General features: G+C 58.9%; 1 protein-coding gene across 5 annotated transcripts in view; it reads left to right on the top strand.

The window, feature by feature from the left end:
* HERC2 (HECT and RLD domain containing E3 ubiquitin protein ligase 2) overlaps positions 1-23759 on the top strand; it is a 102037-nt gene that overhangs the window by 53772 nt on the left and 24506 nt on the right. For 3 of the 5 annotated variants that reach the window (XM_055141025.1, XM_055141026.1, XM_055141022.1), the window contains exons 37-65: positions 120-312; positions 1196-1378; positions 2752-2933; positions 3185-3332; positions 3420-3616; positions 4346-4576; positions 4656-4794; positions 6155-6292; positions 7668-7813; positions 8124-8370; positions 8478-8614; positions 8927-9028; positions 10241-10409; positions 10508-10633; positions 11015-11123; positions 11212-11351; positions 12300-12490; positions 13664-13769; positions 13851-13942; positions 14478-14653; positions 15895-16006; positions 16821-16902; positions 16995-17138; positions 18347-18437; positions 18713-18890; positions 19040-19121; positions 19195-19366; positions 19897-20041; positions 20203-20428. In XM_055141025.1, the coding sequence (XP_054997000.1) occupies positions 120-312; positions 1196-1378; positions 2752-2933; positions 3185-3332; positions 3420-3616; positions 4346-4576; positions 4656-4794; positions 6155-6292; positions 7668-7813; positions 8124-8370; positions 8478-8614; positions 8927-9028; positions 10241-10409; positions 10508-10633; positions 11015-11123; positions 11212-11351; positions 12300-12490; positions 13664-13769; positions 13851-13942; positions 14478-14653; positions 15895-16006; positions 16821-16902; positions 16995-17138; positions 18347-18437; positions 18713-18890; positions 19040-19121; positions 19195-19366; positions 19897-20041; positions 20203-20428 (4384 nt within the window). The remainder of the gene's footprint in view (positions 1-119; positions 313-1195; positions 1379-2751; positions 2934-3184; positions 3333-3419; positions 3617-4345; positions 4577-4655; positions 4795-6154; positions 6293-7667; positions 7814-8123; positions 8371-8477; positions 8615-8926; positions 9029-10240; positions 10410-10507; positions 10634-11014; positions 11124-11211; positions 11352-12299; positions 12491-13663; positions 13770-13850; positions 13943-14477; positions 14654-15894; positions 16007-16820; positions 16903-16994; positions 17139-18346; positions 18438-18712; positions 18891-19039; positions 19122-19194; positions 19367-19896; positions 20042-20202; positions 20429-23759) is intronic. The other 2 variants (XM_055141024.1, XM_055141023.1) reach the window with 2 other exon arrangements.

The following is a 23759-nucleotide window of genomic DNA, read 5'->3' as shown; positions in this document are numbered from 1 at the left end:
GAAGGCTCAGCACTGGGCGACACTGAGGCTGGAAGCCATGTGGGGTCCTGCTGCCTTACAGTGGAGTGGGTGGTAGGTGGCCAGCAGGCCCCCCGTGACTGTCTGTTTGGCTCCCCTAGGACGGCCCCCCTCCCGGCCTTGGCCGTGTGATTGGGGAGCTGGGCGAGGATGGGTGGACCCGGGTGCAGTGGGACACGGGCAGCACCAACTCGTACCGGATGGGGAAGGAGGGCAAGTACGACCTCAAGCTGGCGGAGCTGCCCGCCTCCACGCAGCCCTCGGCGGAAGACTCGGACACTGAGGACGACTCTGGTGGGTGCCCATGAAGGGGAGTTTGGCTTGGGGCAACTGCTTGATCCAGGTGCCCTGGCCCTGGCCTGCAGCTGGGAGCGGGCACTTCCCCCTGTGCCACTCAGTCTGGGCCTGCCCGTGGCAGCCCTGGGAACACCCCAGAGGTAGAGCGGGCCAGGGTAGCAGTGACCCGTGACTGCGGCCGTGTCTTACTGAGCAGGTGCCTGGCAGGGCCTCTCGCCTCCCCTGGGCCCCCTGAGCCCCTTCACGCAGATTCTGCCCCGGGCGGGGCTGGCTTCCCTGCTGCTGCTGCTGAGTGGGGGGCCCAGGAGTGAGCCCAGGGAGTCTGGGTTGTGGGTGGGGGCTCTGGCTCTCAGGAGCCGAGAGACCAGAAAGTAGGGCACTTGGCACTGCCTGTGTGATAGCACCCTGGGCATCCAGTGGGGACCCCTGGGCAGCCAGGCTCTGTGTGTGGCCCTGTAGGACTGGGCCCGGGCTGTGGCCGGTGGTGCCCGCCCTCTGGTTGGCCTGTTGGGAAGAATGCACAGTTGGTCTTAGCACTACACAGTGTCTAGTGCAGGGGGATCCGGGACAGCTCAGTGGCCAGCTGGACATGAGGATGGACACACCGGCCTTGCTTTCTCCTCAGGGAGGGGCCGCATCCTCAGGCCCAGGGGGGTGGGTGAGGCATCTTGGTGCTTCTGAGGGGGATGCAGCGGTTGTTGAGTGAAACCCAACTGTGAGCTGTCTTCCCTGAGGAATGCGGGCCCAGAGCTGACGGAGTCTCTGACAGACTTCTGTCCTGAGGAACTGCAGACAGGAGGTGGTGTCTGAGCCCAGGGTTGATGGCGGGGCAGCTCCCGCACTCTGGGAGCCCAGCTGCTTATTCCACCCCTTGTTCCAGAAGCCGAACAGACAGAGCGCAACATCCACCCAACCGCGATGATGCTGACCAGCACCGTTAACCTGCTGCAGACGCTGTGTCTCTCGGCCGGCGTCCACGCCGAGGGCATGCAGAGCGAGGCCACAAGGACTCTCTGTGGGCTGCTGCGGATGCTAGTGGAGAGTGGCACGGCCGACAAGACAGGTGTGTGCAAGCAGCTGTGGGCATCAGGCCTAAGGGCCATCGCACCAGAGTACCAGCCACCAGGGGCTTGCGCATCCCCTTTGCCTCCTGCTGTCCTGGGTGCTGGAGTCTGAAGAGTGCGACTCCTGCCAGGGCTGTGTTGATCAGCCTTTGGCCTTGGGGGTTTGCTCACCGGCTTTGCCTGTAGAGCTTTGCTTTGGGCTTTACACAGCGGGGTGGGGGAGGTGGGGGAGAGAGAGATTCTGTGTGCTGAGTGTGTGTGTATGTATGGGTGTGTGTGTGTGTGTGTGAGATCTGGTTGTGAGGTAAGTGAGTGTAAAGAGTGTGTGTATATGTGCGTGTATGTGTGATACTATGTGAGGAATGTGTATGGGTGTGTGTGTGTGAGTCATCCAGTGTGAGATGTGTGTGCGCGCAAGTATGTGTGTGTGAGTGATTCTATGTGAGGAACGTGTATGTATGCATGAATCCGTGTGTGAGTGATCCTGTGAGAATTGGGTACACATGTGTGAGTGTGTGGGTGAGTGATCCTGTATGAGGTGTGTATGTGCCTGTATATGTGTGTAAGTGATCCCATCTGACGAGAGTGTGTATGCATGTATGCATGCATGCAAGCATAAGTTAGTGACCCTGTGTGAGGTGTGTGTGCGTATGTATGTGTATGTTTTTGCATGTGTGTGATCCCTTCTGAGTTGTGTGCGTGCGTGCATATATGTGTGCATGTATATGAGTGATCCCATGTGAACATGTGTGCATGCATACATGTATGTCTGTGTCCATGTATGTGTACATATAAGTGATCCTGTGTGAGAAGAGTGTTTATGTGTGTGAATGACCCTGTGTGAGATGAGTGTATGTGGGTGTGTGGGCCCATGAGGTGAGTGTACCTACCTTTTAGTGTCCCAGAAGGCCTGACGTGATGGAGCTAGCCAGGGTAGCTGGCCAGAGCCATCTGAGCAGGTGCAGGACCAGAACGTTGGCCTTCCCCCAGGGGAGCTGACGGGTCACAGGGTCATCTGGGTCCAGCCCATCTGAGCCCTCTGAAAGGCCAGTGTGCAGACTTCTGAGACTGGGACGGGACGTCACGGTGCAGAGGGAATACAAGCTAGCCAGCAGGGCCCTCCTCCCGTGCTTGCTGTCGAGTTGCATTTTGTGATTTGAGCCTAGGGAGAGGCGGCCGATGAGATCCCTTCCCACATCCACCCTGTTGGTGTCCCGCAAAGCTGCCCCTCGGGGCGTGTCTGGCGGAAATCCCCACACAGTGCTCCTCCTGCTCTCGGGGCTGGCAGTGTGGGCTGTTGCTTCTTGCTGGATGTAGGGCACGTGCGGCCTGCCCACTGGCCTCGGTGCCAAGCCGCTCTGTGTGCCCGCAGCCTCGCCCAGCCGACTGGTGTGCCGGGAGCAGCACCGGAGCTGGTGCACGCTGGGCTTCGTCCGCAGCATCGCGCTCACGCCGCACATGTGCGCCGCCCTCAGCTCCCCACAGTGGATCTCCCTGCTCATGAAGGTCATGGAGGGCCACGCACCGTTCACAGCCGCCTCGCTGCAGCGCCAGGTGGGTGGCCCCTGCCCCTCAGGAGGGAGGCCGGGGGCACCTTCAGTGGTCAGGGGGAGGCGGCCGTGCTTTCCGCTGCTCCGCTCCTCTCCCTCCCGGACTGTGCCCTCGTGGCTGGTTGGCAGTTAGAGGAGCACAGTGTCGTGTGCAGCATCTCTCGGAGCCGCAGTTGTCACAGAGGAATGTGTGGGTTCCGCCCTGGCCTGTCGCACCCGCACCCTCTAGCCCTGCCTTTCTGGTTGCTCGGTCAGATCCTGGCTGTCCATCTGCTGCAAGCGGTGCTGCCGTCCTGGGACAAGGTGGAGCGGGCCCGGGACATGCAGTGGCTGGTGGAGAAGCTCTTCGGCTTCCTGGGCAGCCTGCTGACCACTTGCTCCTCGGACATCCCCTTCCTCAGAGGTGAGCCCTGCTCCCGCCCTGCCCTGGGTCCCACTGAGGGCGCAGGAGGGCCCAGGCAGCTCCTTCCGGTGTCCTGTGTCCTTCCAGAGTCCACCCTGAGGAGGCGCCGGGCGCGCCCACAGGCCTCACTGACGGCCACGCACAGCAGCACCCTGGCCGAGGAGGTGGTGGCACTGCTGCGCACGCTGCACTCCCTGGCCCAGTGGAACGGGCTCGTCAACAAGTACATCAACTCGCAGCTGCACTCGGTCACGCGCGGGTGCGCGGGGAAGCCAGCAGAGGGGGTGAGTGCCCTCAGCCCTGCGGGGTCAGCCTGCATCGGGGCTGGCTGGGCTCAGCGCCTGCCTGCACGCCTTGCCCTGCATATGCGCACACATACATACCACACACACACACACACATACCCCACACCCCCCACCCACACACCACACCACACACACCCCACACCACACACACCACACACACAACACCTCATACACATCACCCCTCCACTTCCACCCCCCACACTACACACACACACCACACCACACCACACACTACCACACACCCCACACCCAGTACCCCACACACCACACACCACACAAACCACACCACATACACATATACATACCACACCATACCACACACACAGCACATACCATCACACTACGAACCCCCCGCCCCACACCCCCCCCACCCCTACACCTTGAAGCCCGTGCATTTCCAAATGTTTTTCATTACACACGTTTGCCGAGGACACTGACAAACACAGAGCAGCTAGATCAGGGCTCGGAAAGTGCCTCCAGTGGCGGAGCCTGTGCCCAGCATGTGGGAGACCCGGACTCTCAACCCCCGACTGCAGACCCCCTCCACCTGCATTTCTGGGTGTGGCCCCAGCGGTCCTTGAGGGAGTGACCGGCGCCGGCTGGCTCCCCCGAGCATGTTTGGGTCTGGGTCAGGTGTTGGTATGTGGGAAGCCCTTGTGCAGCTCCTGCCTGGCGTCAGCTGTCCGTCTGTCCATCGGCCTGCTGCAGGTGCTGCTGGAGGACCACTTCCCTGACTCTGAGGGCCCAGAGGTGGGCGGCCTCATGGCCGTGCTGGCCGTCATCGGCGGCATCGATGGGCGTCTGCGGCTGGGGGGCCAGGTCCTGCATGACGAGTTTGGAGAAGGCACGGTCACACGCATCACCCCGAAGGGCCGGATCACCGTGCAGTTCTCCGACATGCGCGTGACACACGTGTGCCCGCTGGCCCAGCTGCGGCCCGTAGGTGCCCGGGCGTGCGGGGGCAGGGCCGGGCCCTGCGGGGTCCGTGTGTGTCTCAGAAGTGCCTGTGTCTCCCCAGCTTCCCGCCGTGCCCTTCAGCGTCACCAACCTGCCTTTCACGGAGCCCATGCTGTCCGTGTGGGCTCAGCTGGTGAGCCTGGCCGGGAGCAGGCTGGACAAGCACAAGATCAAGAAGCCCCTGAAGCAGGGCTTCACAGGTCAGTCCAGGAGCCCGGCGGGCACAGCTGGGCAGGTCCCAGTCCTGCTCTGTGACAGTGGCAGGGGTTCTGAGTGTCCTCGCATGTGCCCCCACGTCTCCCTGCCTGTGTCCGCACCGTGTCCTGCCCGCCAGCCCTTGGCCCTCTGGATGTCCCTGCCGGGCCAGAGGGGCTTTGGGGCTTGGGCCCGGCTGGCTGCGTCCCTGCCGATGGCAGGCAGAGGCCAAGGTCACTGCTCGGACGCTGCTCCTGAAGTCCTGCATTGCCCGTGGGGTCCTGGGGGCTTTCACCCCAGCCCCCAGCCCCAGTCTCTCCCAGCCCGGGGGTCGCACACCTGCTGCTGGTGCGCCCACACATTCAGTTCCACCTGCAGGATGAAACCCTGGTCTCAAACCTGGGCCACATCACGTCTGTGCCTTCCCCCTGCCCCCGAGTGCTGGACTGGGCCCTCCCACCGGGCGCTGCTGCCCCTGTCCGTCCCTCCCACGAGTGTCCTGATCACATCCGCTGCTGCCCCCTCTGTTCCTGCCCACTGTCCTGCCCCCACCCTCCCATGGCCTCTGCTACAGCAGTCCCTGTGGTGAGCTGTCGTCTGACCTGGACTCTGGCTCCTGGGGGCAGCAGGGACACGTGCCCATCAGCCGCCTTTTGCCTGGGGCGTGTCCCGCGTGTCCCGTTGTTGTGCGTGGCCCTGACTTGCAGGCCTTTGTGGCATGTGCTCTCCCGTCCCCCCGCACAGCCTGCTCTGGATCCAGCATTCCTTTGGCCGCTCTGCCAATGTGCAGAGGCCTCTGTGGCTTCGGGCCTTGAAGCTGGCCGAGTAGGGACTGTCGGTGCCGGGCCTTGCAGGAGGCCTCACTGGCCTCAGTGTCTGCTGGGAACCACAGTGCCCAGGAACATTCGATTCTGCCCTGAGCATTGGTCTTCCTCGCTCATGTGGTTCTGATCATGGTCAGCCATTCCCACATCACCCATGGGCGGGAGGGCCTGTAGAAGCAAGGGTGGACACTGAGGCAGAAGTGTCCAAGATGGAGCTGGGAGACACACCCTTTGTACCTGATGGTGCTGGGTGTGACCGGACAGCGTGTGGTGTGGTCAGTGTCCACTGTGGGTAGGGGGTCCTGGGAGAGAGGGACATGTAGGGACATAGTGTCCACTCTGGGCTTGGCCCTGGGAGAGAGGGACACGTGGGGGTGTGGTCAGGACCCCTGCACAGCAGGAGGTGGCCCGGAGCACATGGTGTGGTGGGTTGGGAGGAGGGAAAAAGGGGGCCTGGGTGCAGGCATGACCCCCCTCGACTGGTGTGGTTAGTGTGGGGTGCCTGAGCGGGCTGTGACCGGCTGAGTCCTTTCCTCCCCAGGACAAGTGGACCTGGAGCTGCTGCGGCGTCAGCAGCTGAAGCTGTACATCCTGAAGGCGGCCCGCGCGCTGCTGACCCACCAGGACCAGCTGCGGCAGATTCTGTCCCAGCCCGCTGTCCAGGAGGCGGCCCCTGCAGGTACCGGGTCGAGACTTGCAGAGGGAGAGGGTCGGGCAGGAGGAAAGAGGGATGGGTAGTTCAGTGGAAGGTTCTGGAGACTCCAAGTGGTTGTGATTGTAGAGGAGTGCAGGCCGGCAGACCTTAAAACATGGACTTCTGTGGCCCACAGGCCATGGGTATGTCTGCTGTGGCCTGTGTAGAGACGGCAGCTAAAGGACCAAACAGAGTTCCACCCAGTCCACATCTGGCCTGTGGAATAGTAGTTTGTGTTCGTGCTGATTCTCAGTGTTAGTAGTTTATGTTCATGCTGATTCTGAGTGTTCTGAATTGCAAGTTTCCAGATGTGTGTGAAAACAGAAATATCTCTGGCATGAGAACCGCCAGATTCTGCATCTGAAATCTTACCTCAAAGGTTCACAAGCTTTCCATGGCCTGCTGCCTCCTTCTGGGAAAAGTGGCCATCTCCCCCGGAAATCTCCTTTCTTTAAGGGAACAGACAGGAAGCTCCCCAGTTGCATCCCAGGCTGCCCCCCCCCCATTATCAATCTGCATTGATCAGCAAGTTCTCTTGCAGTGTTCTCTCCAGGACTCACTCCTTGGGGAACTGTGAAGTAGTGGAGATTGAAGCAGGCTCAACTGCATGCAGGGCCAGTGTCTGAACCCTGTTCCATCTCTGTAGCCCCCTTGATCATTAGGATTTCCCACTCACAGGGCCAGGGTGGGGGAGGAAAGGAGCAGTTGTCTCTGTCCGTGGTCCTGACCGATATCCTGTGGGGGCAGCTGTGGGTGGGCTCAGCCCAGCTGCTGATGTTTTGGGGAGGGGATGGAAGACAGCGCAGGCCGGTCCTGGGGGCTCCTTGAGGATGGATTACTCCTGCTCTGCGCTCAGGAATTATTCCTGGCAGTGCTCAGGGGACCGTATGGGATGCCGGGGATTGAACCCGGGTTGGCTGCGCACAAGGCGAGCGCCCTCCCTGCCATTCTATTGCTTCAGCCCCTCACCAGCCCTTTTCACCCAAGAAATGTTTACCCGTCCCCGGTTTATTAAGTAGCATACAATTAAGGCATCAGCCAACAGTTGAGTCATAAAGAAGTTTAAGACAGATTTTTAAGAAGGTAGAGTTTGCGGCTGGAGAATAAAGTGGGTAGAGTGCAGCTGGGTTTTATCCCCAGCACTGCGTATGATCCCAAGCCCCGGCGGGAGTGATTCCTGAGCACAGGAGCCAGGAGGAGGCCCTGCGCTCTGCCAGGTGCGGCCCCCAGACCAAACAGAAAACAGACTTGCTCGTGTGGCCCAAGGCTCCCTGGGCAGGCAGTCAGGGCTCGGGCAGACGCTGTCCGGGGTTGTGTCTGTGGGTCTCGAGTGCCCACAGCTCCGGTGTGGCTTTTCCAGCAGATGACGGTGCAGCTGCTTCCCCCGACCTCGGGGACATGTCTCCAGAAGGGCCACAGCCCCCGATGATCCTCCTGCAGCAGCTGCTGGCCGCCGCCACACAGCCGTCCCCAGTCAAGGCCGTGTTCGACAAGCAGGAGCTCGAGGTGTGTGCCTGCGGCCGCTTTCCCAAGCGGAGCTGCTGTCCCGCCTGCCCGCGTGGATGGCTCTTCAGGCGGCAGTGGGGCCTCACGCCAAGCCCCGTGCCCCGCCCCCCGCCAGGCCCCGAAGCCTCCCTCAGTGCCCAGTGTCCATCCCTCACAGGCCCTGCGGCCTCCCTCAGCGCCCAGTGTCCACCTCTCACCCCACAGGCCCTGCGGCCTCCCTCAGTGCCCAGTGTCCACCCTCCACTCTCCCTGCGGCCTCCCCCTGCACCCGCCCGCCCCCGCAGGCCCCAGCTCTCTTCTTGCTTCCCAGGCGGCCGCGCTGGCCGTGTGCCAGTGTCTGGCGGTGGAGGCCACGCACCCGTCCAGCCCCATGTTTGCCGACTGCAGCTCCAGCGAGGCCACGACGCCAGTCCCCGTGCAACACGTGCGTCCCGTGCGGGCCAGACGGCGCCGACCGTCACCAGCGCCCGCCCCGCCCGTGGTGCTGCAGCTCATGGAGATGGGCTTCCCCCGGAGGAGCATCGAGCTGGCCCTCAAGGCCCTGGGCGGCTCGCCAGGTACTGGCCCTACAGGGGGCGTCTCGCTGCCCATCTGGCAGTCTGTCTGGGGGCCCCACTGCCCGTGTGGGGGTCTCACCAAGACTGCTCTGTGCCGCCTCTCTCAGGCGTGGAGGCCCTAGTGGGCTGGCTGCTGGACCATGCTGATGTGCAGGTGACTGACCTCTCTGATGTGGACACTGGGTCCGACGAGTGCTCGGACGAAGACCTGGTGGAGGACGTGGACGACTCGGCCTACGCGGCGGTGGGTGCCTCTGCGCCATCCGGCCCGGCCTGGCCCGGCCGCCCTATTGTGGCTGCTCAGTGTCAGCGCTGCCCCTGCCCCAGGGCACTGCTGGTGCCGGCCACCATTAGACCCTAATTAAAAAAAATCTGTTTCTGACTGGAGTGGGCCCCGGGAACGCATGTGGAGACGCCTCAGACGTGACACAGAGCTGGGCTCTTCTGAAGCCTCAGCACAGCAGCGCTATGCGATGCTCTGAGGACGCCTGGCCTCCAGCTCTCTCCCGGAGACAGGCACGCCTCGCCCGCTCACAGGCGCGTTTGTGTTTTGCAGCCCGCCACTGGCGCGGTTGTGACTGAGAGCCAGACCTACAAGCAGCGAGCCGACTTCCTGAGCAACGACGACTACGCCGTGTACGTGAGGGAGAACATCCAGGTGAGACCAATCCGGCTCTGGCCACAGCTGTGCTGGCGTGAGTAGACGTGGCCCTGGCGTGGGCACAGCCTCCTGTCCCGCCTGGGCCACAGGTGCTGTCAGGCCTGGGAGCACGCGATGATTCGTGAGAGGCAGCTGCACCGTGTGGACTGACCACATCAGAAGGATGTTGGCGGGACAGCTGGGGGGCAGTGGTGGGGGCCACGGTGGGGCCTGAGGGAGGCACGGGGGCGGGGACCGGAGAGCAGTGACAGGTGTCCGCATCTTCAGTCATTCGCACTGCCTCTGCTCTCTGAAATTTGTAGGAGGGGACACCTGACTGTGCTCGAGGCTCACTCCTGGCTCTGTGCTCGGGGCTGACTCCTGTCTCTGTGCTCAGGGCTCACTCCTGTCTCTGTGCTCGGGGCTCACTCCTGGCTCTGTGCTCGGAGACCATATGCAGTGCCAGGATTTCTCTGGCCTCAGCCACATTGAGGGGCCAGGTCCTGGCTGTGATCCGGACACAAGTCAAACCTGCAGCTGCAAATGCCTGAGGTGTCCCCGAAGTGTCCATTTCCCTTGTCCTTCCTTCTGTGCTGTTTGCTTGTGGGTGGGACTCTGGGCTGGGTTGCCTCTGCCTTGCCCTCATGGTAGTGAGTATCGGGCAGGAGCAGGGAGACATCTGCGGGCCCGAAGCCTGTGGCAGGACCAGGTCTCCGCTGCTTCGCCTCCCGTGAAGACTTTCTCACTTGGTCATTTCTGGGCTCAGCGGCCATGGGTGTCCTTGGGCAGGTCGCTCACGCCAGTGCCCAGTAGTGATTCTCAGTCAGTCACTCCTTCCAAACAGCCTTGCTGGACTGTTGATCTCTGCAGAATACTTTCTGGCCAGCTCTGGTCACTCGATAAGAGTGTATCGTAAAAGCACAGCCAGTGGCCCTGATGTGGCTGCTTTGTCTGTGTGTGTTTGCTTTGTCGGCTCCGACCCCCATGAAAGTCGGTGTCACTCTGAGGTAACCAGGACCCCCATGGCGCTTTTGTCACTGTCAATGTCTTGTTGTGTCCCTGCTGCGAGTCCTCTTGGCCAGACCGTCCTGCGGGGTGGCCACGTTGGTCAGCGCGTGGCTGAGGCCCCCGGGCGCTTTCCCAGCAGAGCGTGCCTCTGTTCTCGGCCCTGGGCCCTGGGCATGCAGGCACGTGCCCGGCTCCAAAGGGGGTCTGGGCTTTCCATTCTAGGTGGGCATGATGGTCCGCTGCTGTCGCGCCTACGAAGAGGTGTGTGAAGGCGACGTGGGCAAAGTGATCAAACTGGACCGGGACGGGCTGCACGACCTCAACGTGCAGTGCGACTGGCAGCAGAAGGGCGGCACCTACTGGGTGCGCTATCTGCACGTCGAGCTCATCGGTGAGCTCGGACCCCGGGGCAGGGGCTGCAGGGGTAAAGGGGGTGGGCGGGGACCCCCCAGCAATACTGACACGCACTCTCGGCCATGCACCCCACAGGCTATCCTCCGCCCAGCTCTCCTTCTCACATCAAGATCGGGGATAAGGTCCGAGTCAAGGCTGCTGTCACCACGCCCAAGTACAAGTGGGGCTCTGTGACCCACCAGAGTGTGGGGGTCGTCAAAGGTGAGCTTCAGGGATAGAGACCAGTGGGAGAGTGATGGAAGCACGTGCCGGGCGCCCGAGGCTGAGTCATGTCCAGTTGCAGACCCAGGGGCAGAGCGCTTCCAGGCAGGGGGCAGGGTGCAAGGAAGTGGGGGACGGTGGGAGTTGGTTCTAGACCTGGGTGAGAGCAGGGACCCTGGGGAAGGTCCATCTGTCTCTGTCACCAGTCAGCCCCCGCCGGGCGCTGTCGGCCCTGCTCCACTCTCAGCAGCTTTGAGGCCCTGACTGACGGACGTGGGCCTTAGTGCGTGTCTCTGAGGGACGAGTGGTCTCTGGGCAGGATGATGGCAGGCGCCCGTCACATTGTGACCCAGACGTTCAGGCAGAGTCTGTCCCCCGCAGCCTTCAGTGCCAATGGCAAGGATGTCATCGTGGACTTCACGCAGCAGTCCCACTGGACCGGGCTGCTGTCCGAGATGGAGCTGGTGCCCAGTGTCCACCCCGGTGTGACGTGAGTTGGGTGCTGAGGGCTCTGGGCTCACCTGGGGAGCAGCGGCGCTCTGGGGCTGGGCGTGATGGAGTGTCTTTGCCTTACGCAGGTGTGACGGCTGCCACATGTTTCCTGTCAACGGGTCTCGATTCAAATGCAGAAACTGTGATGACTTTGACTTCTGTGAAACTTGCTTCAAGACCAGGAAACACAATGCCAGGCACACATTTGGCCGAATAAATGAACCAGGTACAGTAGAATGGTCTGTGCTCTGTCCCTCTGTCCCCCTCTCCTCTCTTTCCCTCTGTCTTTCCTTCCCTTTCTCTTCCTCTCCTCTCTCTGCCTCTCTCCTTTTCTCTCCCCATTTTCTCCCTCTCCCTCTTTCTCCTCCTTTCTCCTTCCCTCTCTTTCTACTTCTCTCTTCTCTTTCTCTCTCCTCTCCTCCCTTCTCTTCCCTCTCTCTCCTCTCTTCTCCTGCCCCTCTCTCTCTCTTTTTGCCCCGCCCCCCACCCCAGGGGTTGCACTGAGGCATCACATGTGCGAAGCAAGTGCTCTGCCTGAGCTTTACCTCCCCCCCGCCATCCCCACATTCCGCAGGGGTATGCGTTGTGAGCCCACGTGCATGTTTGCTCTTTGTCACATCACACTAACTCTGATCCCCGCGCAGTGAGGCGGGAGATGGCCCTCTCCTGATGACACGGTGCCTCCCTCTCTGAGGAGCGCAGGGCGAAGGATCTCCGCAGCAGGGCTGCTTGGCGCCTTCTTAAAGAGCACGGACAGAGTCTCAGACTGATGCGTGTCTCATTGTGTGGGGTGGAGAATGGGAGAGATGAGAAGTCAGCCTTTCCCGTTCTGGCTGCTTTTTAATCGTGCTCAAGTCGGGGACGTTGCATTAGTGTCCACCCTATTTCAGAGACTTGTTCACGCCTGGAAACAGAAACTCCGTGCCTCAGTAGCAGAGATTCTCTGTTTCCCCACGCCCCTAGCCCTGCACTCAGTGACACGGCATTTTGTCTGGACATACGTCACTGCACTGTCAGAGCACAGCGTCACGCAGAGTGGGCCATAGTCTCCCCTGAGTGGGCTGGAACCCCTTCAGCAGGGGTTGAGGAAGCCGTTAGGACAGCATCAGCTCATCGCTGCACCCTCTCCTGGATTTCTCAGCCCCTGGGCTAACGCTGTCCTGTCTGTTTTCAGGTCAGTCAGCCATCTTCTGTGGCCGCTCTGGGAAGCAGCAGAAGCGTGGCCACAGCAGCCGCCCGGGAACGTTGCTGGACAGCTGGGCTCGGATGGTGAAGAACCTCAGTGTGTCATCCTCCGTGAACCAGGCGGCTCGCCTCATCGACGGCAGCGAGCCCTGCTGGCAGTCCTCGGGTTCACAGGGAAAGGTAGAGCTGGCAGCGCCTGGAAGCTTCTGCCACGTGACCTTGCCTCCTGCCACGTGACCTTGCTTTCCACTGCGTGACCTTGCCTTCTGCCGTGTGACCTTGCCTTGTGCTGCGTGACCTGGCCTTACGCTGTCTGATTGTGCCTTCCACTGCACGGCCTTGCCTTTTGCAGCTCCTCAGTGGACACATCTGCCAAGTTATAGGGGGGACGCGCCCGTCGGCGCTCCTATTTTGCTTTGTGCTGATTAGGTCTTATTTTTGGATTTGGGGGCCACACCCGGTGGTGCTCAGGACTTACTCTTGCCCGTGCTCAGGGATTAGTCACTCCTGGCGGGGCCCTGGGTCAGCGTGTGGTGTGACGGCGAGCATGTCACCTGCTGTGCTGTCTCTCCGGCCCTGCTCTGCCTCACGCTGCAGAGTAACAGCCCATCTGGTCTCTTTGTTGGGGAGACGAGGAAGGATGGGGGTAGCATGTTTTCTCTAGCAGACATGATGGGGTGCTGGGGAGCTGTTTGCTTGTTTCCCGCTAAAGGGAATCAGGTCCAGATTCTGCTTCTGGGTACAAGTTTCTCAGCCGCCCCCCCCCCCCAGCACCTTTGACCCTGACCGCACTCATGTGGGGTGGGGTCTAGCCTGTGGAGGCGCTGCTGGGCTTCCTTCATCAGTCTGCCCCGAGACTGTGAGACACCCCCCCCCCCCCCCCCGGCTAGGACCCTGTAGGCACAGCTTTGGCTAGGGCATGGCTGCACTCTCGTTTGTCCCCGAGGGGCACACCCTTGCCCACTCTCGGCCACACCACAGGGTGTGTGTCCACCACAGAAAAGTCACGTGGATTCTCAAGCATTGGCAGTTACTCTTAGTAGCTAAGACCTGAATTTCAGTAACTGAGATCACTAATTGTTATTTTTTGGTGGAGAGAGCCGTACCTAGCATGCTCAGGGATTCCTCCTGGCTCTGCACTCAGGAATTACTCCTGGTGGGCTCAGGAGACCGTATGGGGTCCCAGGGATTGAAATTGGGTTGGCTGATTTGTGCAAGGCAAGTGCCCTACCTGCTCTGCTATCTCTCTGGCCCCAAGAACACTTTTTTTTTTTTTTTTTTTGCTTTTTAGGTCACACCTGGCAATGCACAGGGGTTAGCTCCTGGTTAATTTTTTTTTTTTTAACTTCACAGCACTGGATTCGTTTGGAGATCTTCCCAGATGTTCTTGTTCATAGACTGAAAATGATAGTGGACCCCGCGGATAGCAGCTACATGCCTTCATTGGTCGTGGTGTCAGGTAAGTGAATCACTCAGAAAAGCATCTTCCGTCATGGGGAAGCGCTGCCTTTGTGTCACCCCTTTACCATTTGTGCCTCAGGTGGTAATTCCCTCAATAACCTGATTGAGCTGAAGACTGTGAACATCAACCCCGCAGACACCACGGTGTCCCTGCTGAGCGACTGCGCCGAGGTAAGGGGGCACGCAGGTCCAAGGTCTGACTTGCAGATCTCTCAGGGCAGCATGGAGAGGTACCACCCACTGGGCTGCTCTGGCCGTGCAGACAGGTCAGGCGCCCCAAGAGACCCCCTTGGTGGTGCTGGGCGTTTCCAACCACTCTAGCGGCACCAAAGCACTTATTCATTGTCTTGCCTGTTGGCATCGGTGCTGCCTAGTTGGGAACTGGTGGCAGATTGATTGCTTTGCTGGTTATTGGGTGCTTTTTGAAATGGATTCACATTTGCTGTCGTTCTTGAGGATCCTAAGACAGTCGGGTTTTGTCCGGGCCCGCCCACTGGCCCCTGACCGTCACTCCCCTGTTCGGGGCCGCCCACTGACTCCTGACCTTCGCTTATCTATCTGGGCCAGCTCACTGACCCCTGACCTTTGCTCACATATCTAGGTCAGCTCACTGACCTCTGACTGTCGCTTCCCTCTCTGGGTCAGCTCACTGACCCCTGACCATCACTCGTGTGTCTGGGTCATCCTACTCTCTCTTCCTCTCTAGTACCACAGGTATATCGAGATTGCCATCAAGCAGTGCAGGAGCTCGGGCATTGACTGCAAGATCCATGGCCTTCTCCTGCTGGGCCGCATCCGTGCCGAGGAGGAGGACTTGGCCGCAGTGCCTTTCCTGGCTTCTGACAATGAAGAGGAAGAAGATGACAAAGGCGGCACCGGGAGGTGAGGGCAGTGTGCGGGCTCACCCCCGCCGCACTGAAGATGTTTCGCTGGAGCTTATCCCAGAATGAGGGTAGTTTTACTTGAAAATGTTTGACATCGGAACGTTATTATACTTAGATGGTGCCTAGAAATGGAAGTAAAAGACCCGTGTGCATGCCTGCATGCATAGGGGCCCCTGGTCAGATCGCTGCCTCTGAGGGCCTCCTCAGCACAACCAGACGTCCTGGGAAGCCCCGGGACCACCCCACAGGGATGTTTTGAATGTTGAACCTTTCTGCCTGGAATGTCACATTGCCTTATAGTTTTATTTCCCTTTTTTGAATAAGGCTCCAGTCTCTTAAAATAGTCTAGCATATTTTAGCATCTTCTGGTAGGTATTTTATTGTTAAGTAAAAAATGCTTTTTTAAAGTGGATGTGATGGGCTGTCTGTCACAGGTGTCTGCACTGGCCACTGGCAGGGTGCGAGGCCGAGGCATGTCCATGCTGTGTGCCGAGAGCCGCCCAGTCTCTGTGCGTGCGGGTGGCTGCGGCCGGTCTCGCCGCTCACCGGCTCTGAGAGTCTGAGCACTGAGATGCCGTGTGTGGACCCGAAGCCTCTATGGACTGAGCCCCTTTCTCGCACATGCTGGTGACGGCGCCCATAGAACCAGCTCACACCCGGTGTGGCCTCAGCTGTGGGGTGTGCTGTACTCTGAGTTCGTCTCCAGAGGAGCTGGCAGAGGAGAGCTCCCCTGGGGTGTCGTGACCCCTTGGCCCTGAGTCTGGCCCGGGTCTCGTCAGCTTGGGAGTCCTAGCGCACAGTCGGATGAGTGGAGCCTTCGTCTCACTCGTGTGCCAGGGGCATCAAAGTGGTCTCCATACCTCAGCTCTTACACGGGACGGTGCCTGATGCTGGTCCCCCGGCAGCCCCTGGGCCGCTTTTCCTGGGCGCCGGCCAGTTAATCTCCAGCAGCTCTGTCCCTTCAGCCTGTTGTTTGGAGAAGAACCACTAACACTGTAACATGACACGGCACTTCATCACCAGGACAAAGGGTGGAAATGCACATCTTGGTAGGGTTCGTGCGGAGGTGGCATGCCGGTGTCTCTTCAGAGTCCTCTGGAGCTCTGCTTCTGTAGAAAACACAGGGTTCTGGTAACCGACTGGCATGCTTTGCAGGCTTCCAGCTGTTTGCCTTTTTCTTTGAAAACATTGTCTTATGCTGCATGGACCCTCTGTCTCTCCCTGTGCTTCTCTGGTCAGCCTTATAAGAAAGAAGGCCGCGGGGCTGGAGTCGGCGGCCACCATCAGAACCAAAGTGTTTGTGTGGGGACTGAACGACAAGGACCAGCTGGGTGGACTGAAGGGCTCTAAGGTATGTCCCCCGGGCCTGCCATCCCCGAGGGCCTCAGGCCAGCACTGTCCCCAAGCAGCCCTGCAACGAGGTCACATTTGAAGTTTTCAGATTGTTTCACTTTGAATGGCATGACTGTTAGATGTTACCAAAGTTAGTCCTTGGAAAACAGTGCTCTGAAGAGTTGCATTATCGGGGCCAGAGTTGATAGGGTAGCAGGTGGGGTGTTTGTGGTTGACTCAGCAAACACCACCAGGAGTGATTCTTTCAGTGCAGAGCCAGGAGTGATTCCTAAGCATTACTGCTGGGTATGACCAGAAAAAGAAAAAAAAAAAAAGAAAGAAAAAAAAAGAGTTGCATTGTTGTCTTTTCATAAACTAGAAAATGCATCTAGTATTTATTTTAATTTTTGGTTCATTCATACCTGGTGGTGCTCAGGGCTTTCTCCTGGCTCTGTGCTCAGGGATCACTCCTGGTGCGGCTCAAGGACCATATGTGGTTCTGGGGATCTAACCCAGGTCAGCTGTGCACAAGGCAAGCACCCTAACCCCTGTACTATCCCTCTGGCCCTCAGGGACAATGACATTTTTGTAAGTAGCCTGAATCCCATTGCTGGCTGCGTTTTGGTTTTGATTTTCTAAAAATTCTGTTCCTTTGTTTCAAAACAGTAAATCCCACTGTACTGTTTCATCTTTAAGAGAAAAGAACTTGGGTCAGAATCATCAGACGAATGGGCAGTAATTCCTTGCATTATCTGGCAGGTTTACTGAGCATTCTTACAGCCGCATGAATGGTCTTTTCCTCTCTTTTTCTTTAAATAAACCACCTCTCCCAGATTAAGGTCCCTTCGTTCTCCGAGACTCTGTCTGCTCTGAACGTGGTGCAGGTGGCCGGCGGTTCGAAGAGCTTGTTTGCAGGTAAGGGCGTCCTGACGGGCAGTGTCCAGTGGCGACTGGCCCCACGGGGCCATGCCATGAGGCGTGAGTGTCTGCGCTCTGCTTCCTTGCAGTGACGGTGGAGGGGAAGGTCTACGCCTGTGGGGAAGCCACCAACGGCCGCCTGGGCCTGGGCCTGTCCAGCGGCACGGTGCCCATCCCCCGGCAGATCACGGCGCTCAGCAGCTACGTGGTCAAGAAGGTGGCTGTGCACTCAGGTACTGGCTCAGGAGTGCTGGCCCTGAGGCCACCAGACCCGGCCTCCCCTGGTCCACAGGAGTAACAGTCTTGCCCTGGGCAGCCTCCAGGTGGGCTGGGAACCAGCCCTTCCCACCGTTGGCATTGGGTGCCCCCTTCCACCCCCTGATCCCCGCCAACAGGTTCTGCTCTCGAGTAGGCCCCGGCTCTCCTGGCGGAGGCTTCCACTGCACTCTCCAAAGTGTCTCTGAACTTCTGATAATGGAAGAGGCGTTTTTAAAAATAATTAAAAAGCGGAAAGCACATCCCCTCATGCAGGCCACCTTGTTTCAGTGCTCTCTGAGGGACGGAGCCGACAAGTGTGGCACTCGGGTCCCTCCTGGCTGGGTAGGGTGAGCTGTGGCCCTGATAGCGGGAAAATCCAGATAGACACGGTATGAGCAGGAGGAAATCTGCAGGAGAGAAGGTCACAGGGCGGGACAGGGCAGGGGCAACACTACACCAGCCGCTCCCCGCCCTGCCCTCCGCCTCACTCGGCCCCTCATGCCCATCCTGTGGCCTTGCACATGGTTCCACATCTCGGCCCATCCTCTGCGGGCAGGGGAGGCTGGGGATGTTGCTTCTGTTAGTAAGAACCGGGCAGAGTGAGGACAGCAGGCACGCAGGCACCAGAGAGGAAGTACCAGTGCGGACTGTCCTCCAGTCCTGGCGGGGGTGGACAGGCCAGCACCGGGAAGCATGTGGACTGTGGTGTAAAGAGCAAGTATCTTGGTGACAGTTTTGCTTCTGTGATTCCCCGGCGCCTTTCTCAAAGGCTCAGTCTGCCGCTGGCTTTGCTGTTTGCCGAATCCAGATCTTTTATGTCTTCATCTTTCTGGGAATTCTGTGGAACAACTTGATGTGACCTTTTTTTTTTTTTGGTCACACCCAGCTATGCTCAGGGGGTTACTCCTGGCTTTGCACTCAGGAATTACTCTTGGCGGTGCTTGGGGGACCATATGGGATGCCGGATATCAAACCTAGGTCGGTCGCATGCAAGGCAAATGCCCTACCCACTATGCTGTCGCTCCAGCCCCACGATATGATCTCTTCTAAGATGGAAACTTTGCAGTTTAGCCCAGGTTCCCGTGTCACCCCAAAGGGTTGGTCCTGTTGCCCTGTTTCTCCGATGCACAGGCCTGGTGCTTGTGCCACCTGCCCCGGCAGCCGCTCTTTGTCCTTGTTGCAGGTGGCCGCCATGCCACGGCTCTGACCGTCGACGGCAAGGTGTTTTCCTGGGGCGAAGGTGACGACGGCAAGCTCGGGCACTTCAGCAGAATGTGAGTGCTCGGGAGAGACTACAGACAGGGTGGAGAGGGAAGTGAGGGGACATGGAAGAGCCAGGGCAAGTTCTGCCCCTCTACAGAACCGCAGCCGGCAGTGGGAGCAAAGCCTGGAGCGTGGCCTGACTCCCGTTCTTGACAGGCTTGGCAGGCAGGCTGTGCTGCAGGTGCCGTCTGGCCCGACACGGCTCCAGCGGGGGCGGGTCTTGTAATTCATGGTCTCCTGCGTCAGGCTGGCTGGGTGACAGAAGGTGTGATTCCATCCGCCGTAGGAACTGCGACAAGCCACGGCTGATCGAGGCCCTGAAGACCAAGCGCATCCGGGACATCGCGTGCGGGAGCTCCCACAGCGCAGCCCTGACGTCCAGCGGCGAGCTCTACACCTGGGGCCTCGGCGAGTACGGCCGCCTGGGCCACGGGGACAACACGACTCAGCTCAAGCCCAAAATGGTGATTCCCGCGTTGCGTTGCTGACAGCGCGCTCGTCCTCCGCTGACCCACTTGCCTGGCGCCTCGCGGGGTCTCCACGCACGCGGGCGCGGTCGGTTCTGGGTCTGGGCGCCCCTGTTTGACTCTTTCCTTCCGTCTGTAATGAGTAGGTGAAAGTCCTCCTTGGTCACAGAGTGGTCCAGGTCGCCTGCGGGAGCAGAGACGCACAGACCCTGGCTCTCACTGACGAAGGTGAGTTCCCGGCCTGGCCTGGGCGGGAGAGCGAGCCCTGGGCCCCCCTCACTGGCTCTCTCCCGCACTCCAGGTTTGGTGTTTTCCTGGGGTGACGGTGACTTCGGAAAGCTGGGTCGGGGCGGAAGCGAAGGCTGCAACGTGCCCCAGAACATCGAGAGGCTGAACGGACAGGGCGTGTGCCAGATCGAGTGTGGCGCCCAGTTCTCCTTGGCGCTCACCAAGTCGGGCGTGGTGTGGACATGGTACGTGGCCCCGGGGTCCAACATCGAGCCTATGTGAGTGTCTGATCTGGGCCAGGTGTGGTGCAGATGTGGCACCCAGCATGTGACAATGTGAGTGGTCTGGCTGGTGTGACTCAGGTGTGGTGTGGACGTGGCAGGTAGCCCAGGGCCCAGCGTATGTTTATGAACATCTGGCCCTGTCCCTGCCCTAGAGGTTCTTTACTGCCTCCAGGCCTCTCGGTCCTCTCCTTCCCTGTGGGATTAGTGCTGGTGGTGTAAGAAAGGCCCTTCTCGGACCGGCTCTTTGGGAGGGGCTCTAGAGAAGTCTGTTCTTGGGCTTGGAGCAGCTTGGATCTGCCTCTGCTCCGAGTGCCCCCGCTCAGCTGGGCCGCACCGTGGACAGTCCAGGCTGTCACGCTCAGTGCCTGTGTGCGACCCTCCACCCGGACCTCACACACTGTCACAGTGCCAGGCTGGGCGGCCCGGCTGACAGCACCCCCGGGGCTGTGGCCAGGCCACCCCATGGTGACGTGCGCTGCCGCCCCTCGCAGGGGGAAGGGGGACTACTTCCGGCTGGGCCACGGCTCGGACGTGCACGTGCGGAAGCCCCAGGTGGTGGAAGGCCTGCGCGGGAAGAAGATCGTGCACGTGGCAGTGGGGGCCCTGCACTGCCTGGCGGTCACGGACGCAGGCCAGGTGAGTGGGGGCCGCGAGCCCGGGAAGGATGGCACCCCAGAGTCTGCCCGTGGGGAGAGTCACTGACTGCTGCGTGTGGGGCAGACAGGGGACTTGCCCTCTGGGCCCCCCGGAAAGGATGATCTGATGAGAGAAGGCGCTTGAGTGTTCGTTTCCCGCAGGTCTATGCGTGGGGTGACAACGATCACGGGCAGCAGGGCAACGGCACCACCACGGTGAACAGGAAGCCCACGCTGGTGCAAGGCCTGGAAGGCCAGAAGATTACCCGGGTGGCCTGTGGCTCGTCCCACAGCGTGGCCTGGACCACTGTTGATGTGGCCACGCCCTCCGTCCACGAGCCTGTCCTCTTCCAGACTGCACGAGACCCCTTGGGTGCTTCCTACTTAGGTAATGCAGATCAGGCTTTTATTAGTATTATTACTTTTTTTTTTTTTTTTGGGAGGGGGCCCACCCTGACTCCTGACTCTGCACTCAAGAATAACTCCTAGAGGATGCTGGGGAGATGCTGGGGTGCCGGGGATGGAACCCAGTTCGGCTGCGTGCAAGGCAAATGCCCTTCCTGCTGTGCTGTCCCCAACCCAGATGGGTATTTGGTCCAGGGGCATGTGCGCCCCCAGCAGATGGGAGGTGGCACTGCAGGAACTTGAGGGAGCTGCAGGTGGCTGGGCCTCTAGTGTGCAGGGCCTGTGGCCGACGTGAGGCACGCCGCTCGCCCTGCAAAGGCTGCTCTCCTGCCCGCCATGGCCCTGGCCTTGCTCTGTTGGCACAGAGCAGCTTCCGTTTTAGAGTGAACCACACAGAAAGTGCTAGAGAAGAAGCTTGCTTTGCACAATTAGTGTTCTCAGCTTGAAATTCATCTGTGCTTGTTGCCTGTTTATGGATTTTTATTTTTTGGCTTTTTGGGTTGCACCCAGGAATGCTCAGGGGATACTCCTGGCTCTGCACTCAGGAATTACTTCTGGCATTGCTCGGGGGACCATATGGATGCTGGGAATTGAACCCAAGTCGGTTAAGGGCAAGGCAAATGCCCCCCCCACCCCCCGCCACTGTACTTCGCTCTGCCCCCTGTTCATGCATTTTTGAATGTGTTTGTGGATCTCTTCCTCCGATGATGACGGCTGCCGTTTCCTTGGGCTTTTGCTGAACACTTCCACTTCCCACAAACATAGCTCACAGTGTTCAGGGATGGGCACTACAGTTTTATGGGTGGGGACTGCAGGGATCGGAGGTTAGGTCCATCCATCTTTCATCCTCTAGATGGCTAGTGTGGATTTTCTCATGCTGTGGCTCATCTTTTTTTCCTTTTTATGGTTGAATTAAAAAGGTGTTTTGAATTTTGGTAAAATCCAGTTTATACCCCCCCACCCCATTTTATTTTTATTTTTATTTTTAATTTTTTTTATTAGTGAATCACCGTGAGGTACAGTTACATACTTACAAATGTTTGTGTTTGTGTTTCAGTCATACGATGATCGAGTACCCATCCCTCCACCAGTGCCCATTCTCCACCCCCAATAATCCCAGGAGCCCTCCCACCATCCCCTTCCCATCTCCCACCCCACCCCGCCTCTGTGGCAGGGTATTCCCTTTTGTTTTCTCTCTCCTTCCCCCCCCCCCTTTTTTAATGGCTCATTCGTATATTGGGTTTTGTATCTAGAAATGCCCTTTGAATTGTTGATCATAAAGATTTCTTATGTACTCTTTCTTTCTTTCTTTCTTTCTTTCTTTCTTTCTTTCTTTCTTTCTTTCTTTCTTTCTTTCTTCCTTTCTTCCTTTCTTTCTTCCTTTCTTTCTTTCTTTCTTTCTTTCTTTCTTTCTTTCTTTCTTTCTTTCTTTCTTTCTTTCTTTCTTTCTTTCTCTCCTTCCTTTCTGTGGGGGTGCACACTTGCTTGTGCTCTTGGCTCTGTGCTCAGGGCTCTCTTCTGCTGGGCTCAGCGAACCCTGTTGGTGCCAGGGATGGAACCAGGCTGGCTGTGCGAGATAGACGTCCTCTCGTGTGCACTGTCCCCTTGGCCCCTCTCCAGCCTTCCTGCGGGAACCCTGTGGCTAATACTTCTGGGATCTATACTTCATCCTTTGAGGGCCAGGGCTTGGCATGCCAGATTCAGTGCTCAGGGAGAGTAGGGGGCGCCAGGAGGCCACCCACGCGCCCGTGCACAGCCCTGGGAATCGTCCCCCGCCCCGCGGCACTTTGTTGCGAGTTGAACTTTATCTCTCACATGAGCTGCAGATGGAAATTCTTGAAATTCCCTTTTTTTTTGGTTTGGTATTTGATACCCAGCTATTTCCCTGGGACTTATTAAAAATGCTTCTTTATTTCTCTGCCTCTCGGTCTCTGTGCCCCTGAGCAGAGCTGACCCACGGGCTGGCTCGGGAACCACCGGCCCTTTGAGCTATTGCGGGTCAGCGGAGCATAATGTCCGCATGTGTTCTGGGCTCGCGCTCACTCTGCGGACTTGTGTATTTGGACGTGAATGCCACATTGTCTGACCGCTGGGCTGCGTGAAAGGACGGAGCTCGGGTCCGCTGCTGCCCGACTCATCAGCGCCGTGTGACTTTGGGCGGCGGCCTGGCTGCTTTCAAGGACAGCTAACTGCGTCACAGGGGCCACGGGGACGCACGGCAGTGCCGGGGTCAGACAGCCTGCCACAGTGTCACCTGTTCCAGCACGTGGGGGAGTTTCTCTCCCAGTGTTTGGGTTTCCAGCATCTCTCGGCAGCGTTTTGTAGTCTTGGTGCATGAGTTCTGCCGTTGTTTGTTCGATAAAATCCTTGGTGACTCATACTTGTACACTTACAAAAAAATCCTTTTTTTTTTTGCCACGTTTCTTGACCCAGAATCACTCAGGTTGTTCTTTGCTAGTGTTTAGAAACAGCTTTTTAGTTTTTGTTTTTGGTATTTGTCAGTTCTAGTAAAAAATACCACCTGCTCGTAGAGATTGCAGGCCAGAGAGCTGTGTCCTGGGGCCCATCAGCGGTGGCCCCCGGCCTCTGTGCTCCTCTCTGTGTCCTCCTGGGGCCGGCCTTGCCACCTTCCTGGCACCACCACGGCCTTCTGCATTCCCAGTTGGCCCTTTTTTGCGTCAGTTCACCTTTCATTCTCTATATTTTGGGCCATACCCAGCCATATACCCAGCAGGTCATAGTCCTGCTCTGTTCTTGGCACCGCCACCATAGGCGGTGCTGAGGTCCCCCCAGTGGGGTCTGGAGAACAGCCAGGCTCAGCCACTGCATGGCAAGTGCCTTCCCCCTGTTGTGTCTCTCTGGCCCCTATTCTTGGGTTTTGAACCTGTTTGTGTCTTTGTACTAAAAGCATCTTCCTTGTACACCATGCCAGCTGGGTTTTGCTTTCTCAGTCTGCCCCGGTGGTCTGTGCCATTTCTCTGGAGTGCTGGGACCACTCCCACCTGGTGTGCCTGTTGGTGCATTTGCTTGGAGTCTCCCTGCCGGCATTCTTGCCCACACTCAGTCCCAGCCCCCCTTTGGGCTACTCATGCTGGTTTGGGGGTGACCCTGGGCTGTATCTGGTGGCCATTCCTGTGGTCCTCCAAGTCCCGGAACCCGGGGCTCCAGCAGCAGAGTCCACGATCAGCTCTTGGGGCACCCCCCAGCCAGGGGGTCATCCTTTAAAACGGTTTCCCTTTATTTTCCGTGAGCCCTGCCATGAGGGTTTGATTCTCGTTTTAGGGTATGTTTTGCTCCTGGAGCTTCTGTCCCTT

The sequence above is a fragment of the Sorex araneus genome, chromosome 6, assembly GCF_027595985.1.
Source record: "Sorex araneus isolate mSorAra2 chromosome 6, mSorAra2.pri, whole genome shotgun sequence".
Classification (NCBI taxonomy): Eukaryota; Metazoa; Chordata; class Mammalia; order Eulipotyphla; family Soricidae; genus Sorex; species Sorex araneus.
The sequence above is the reverse complement of the archived record's forward strand: the minus strand, read 5'-3'. Positions and strand labels throughout refer to the sequence as shown.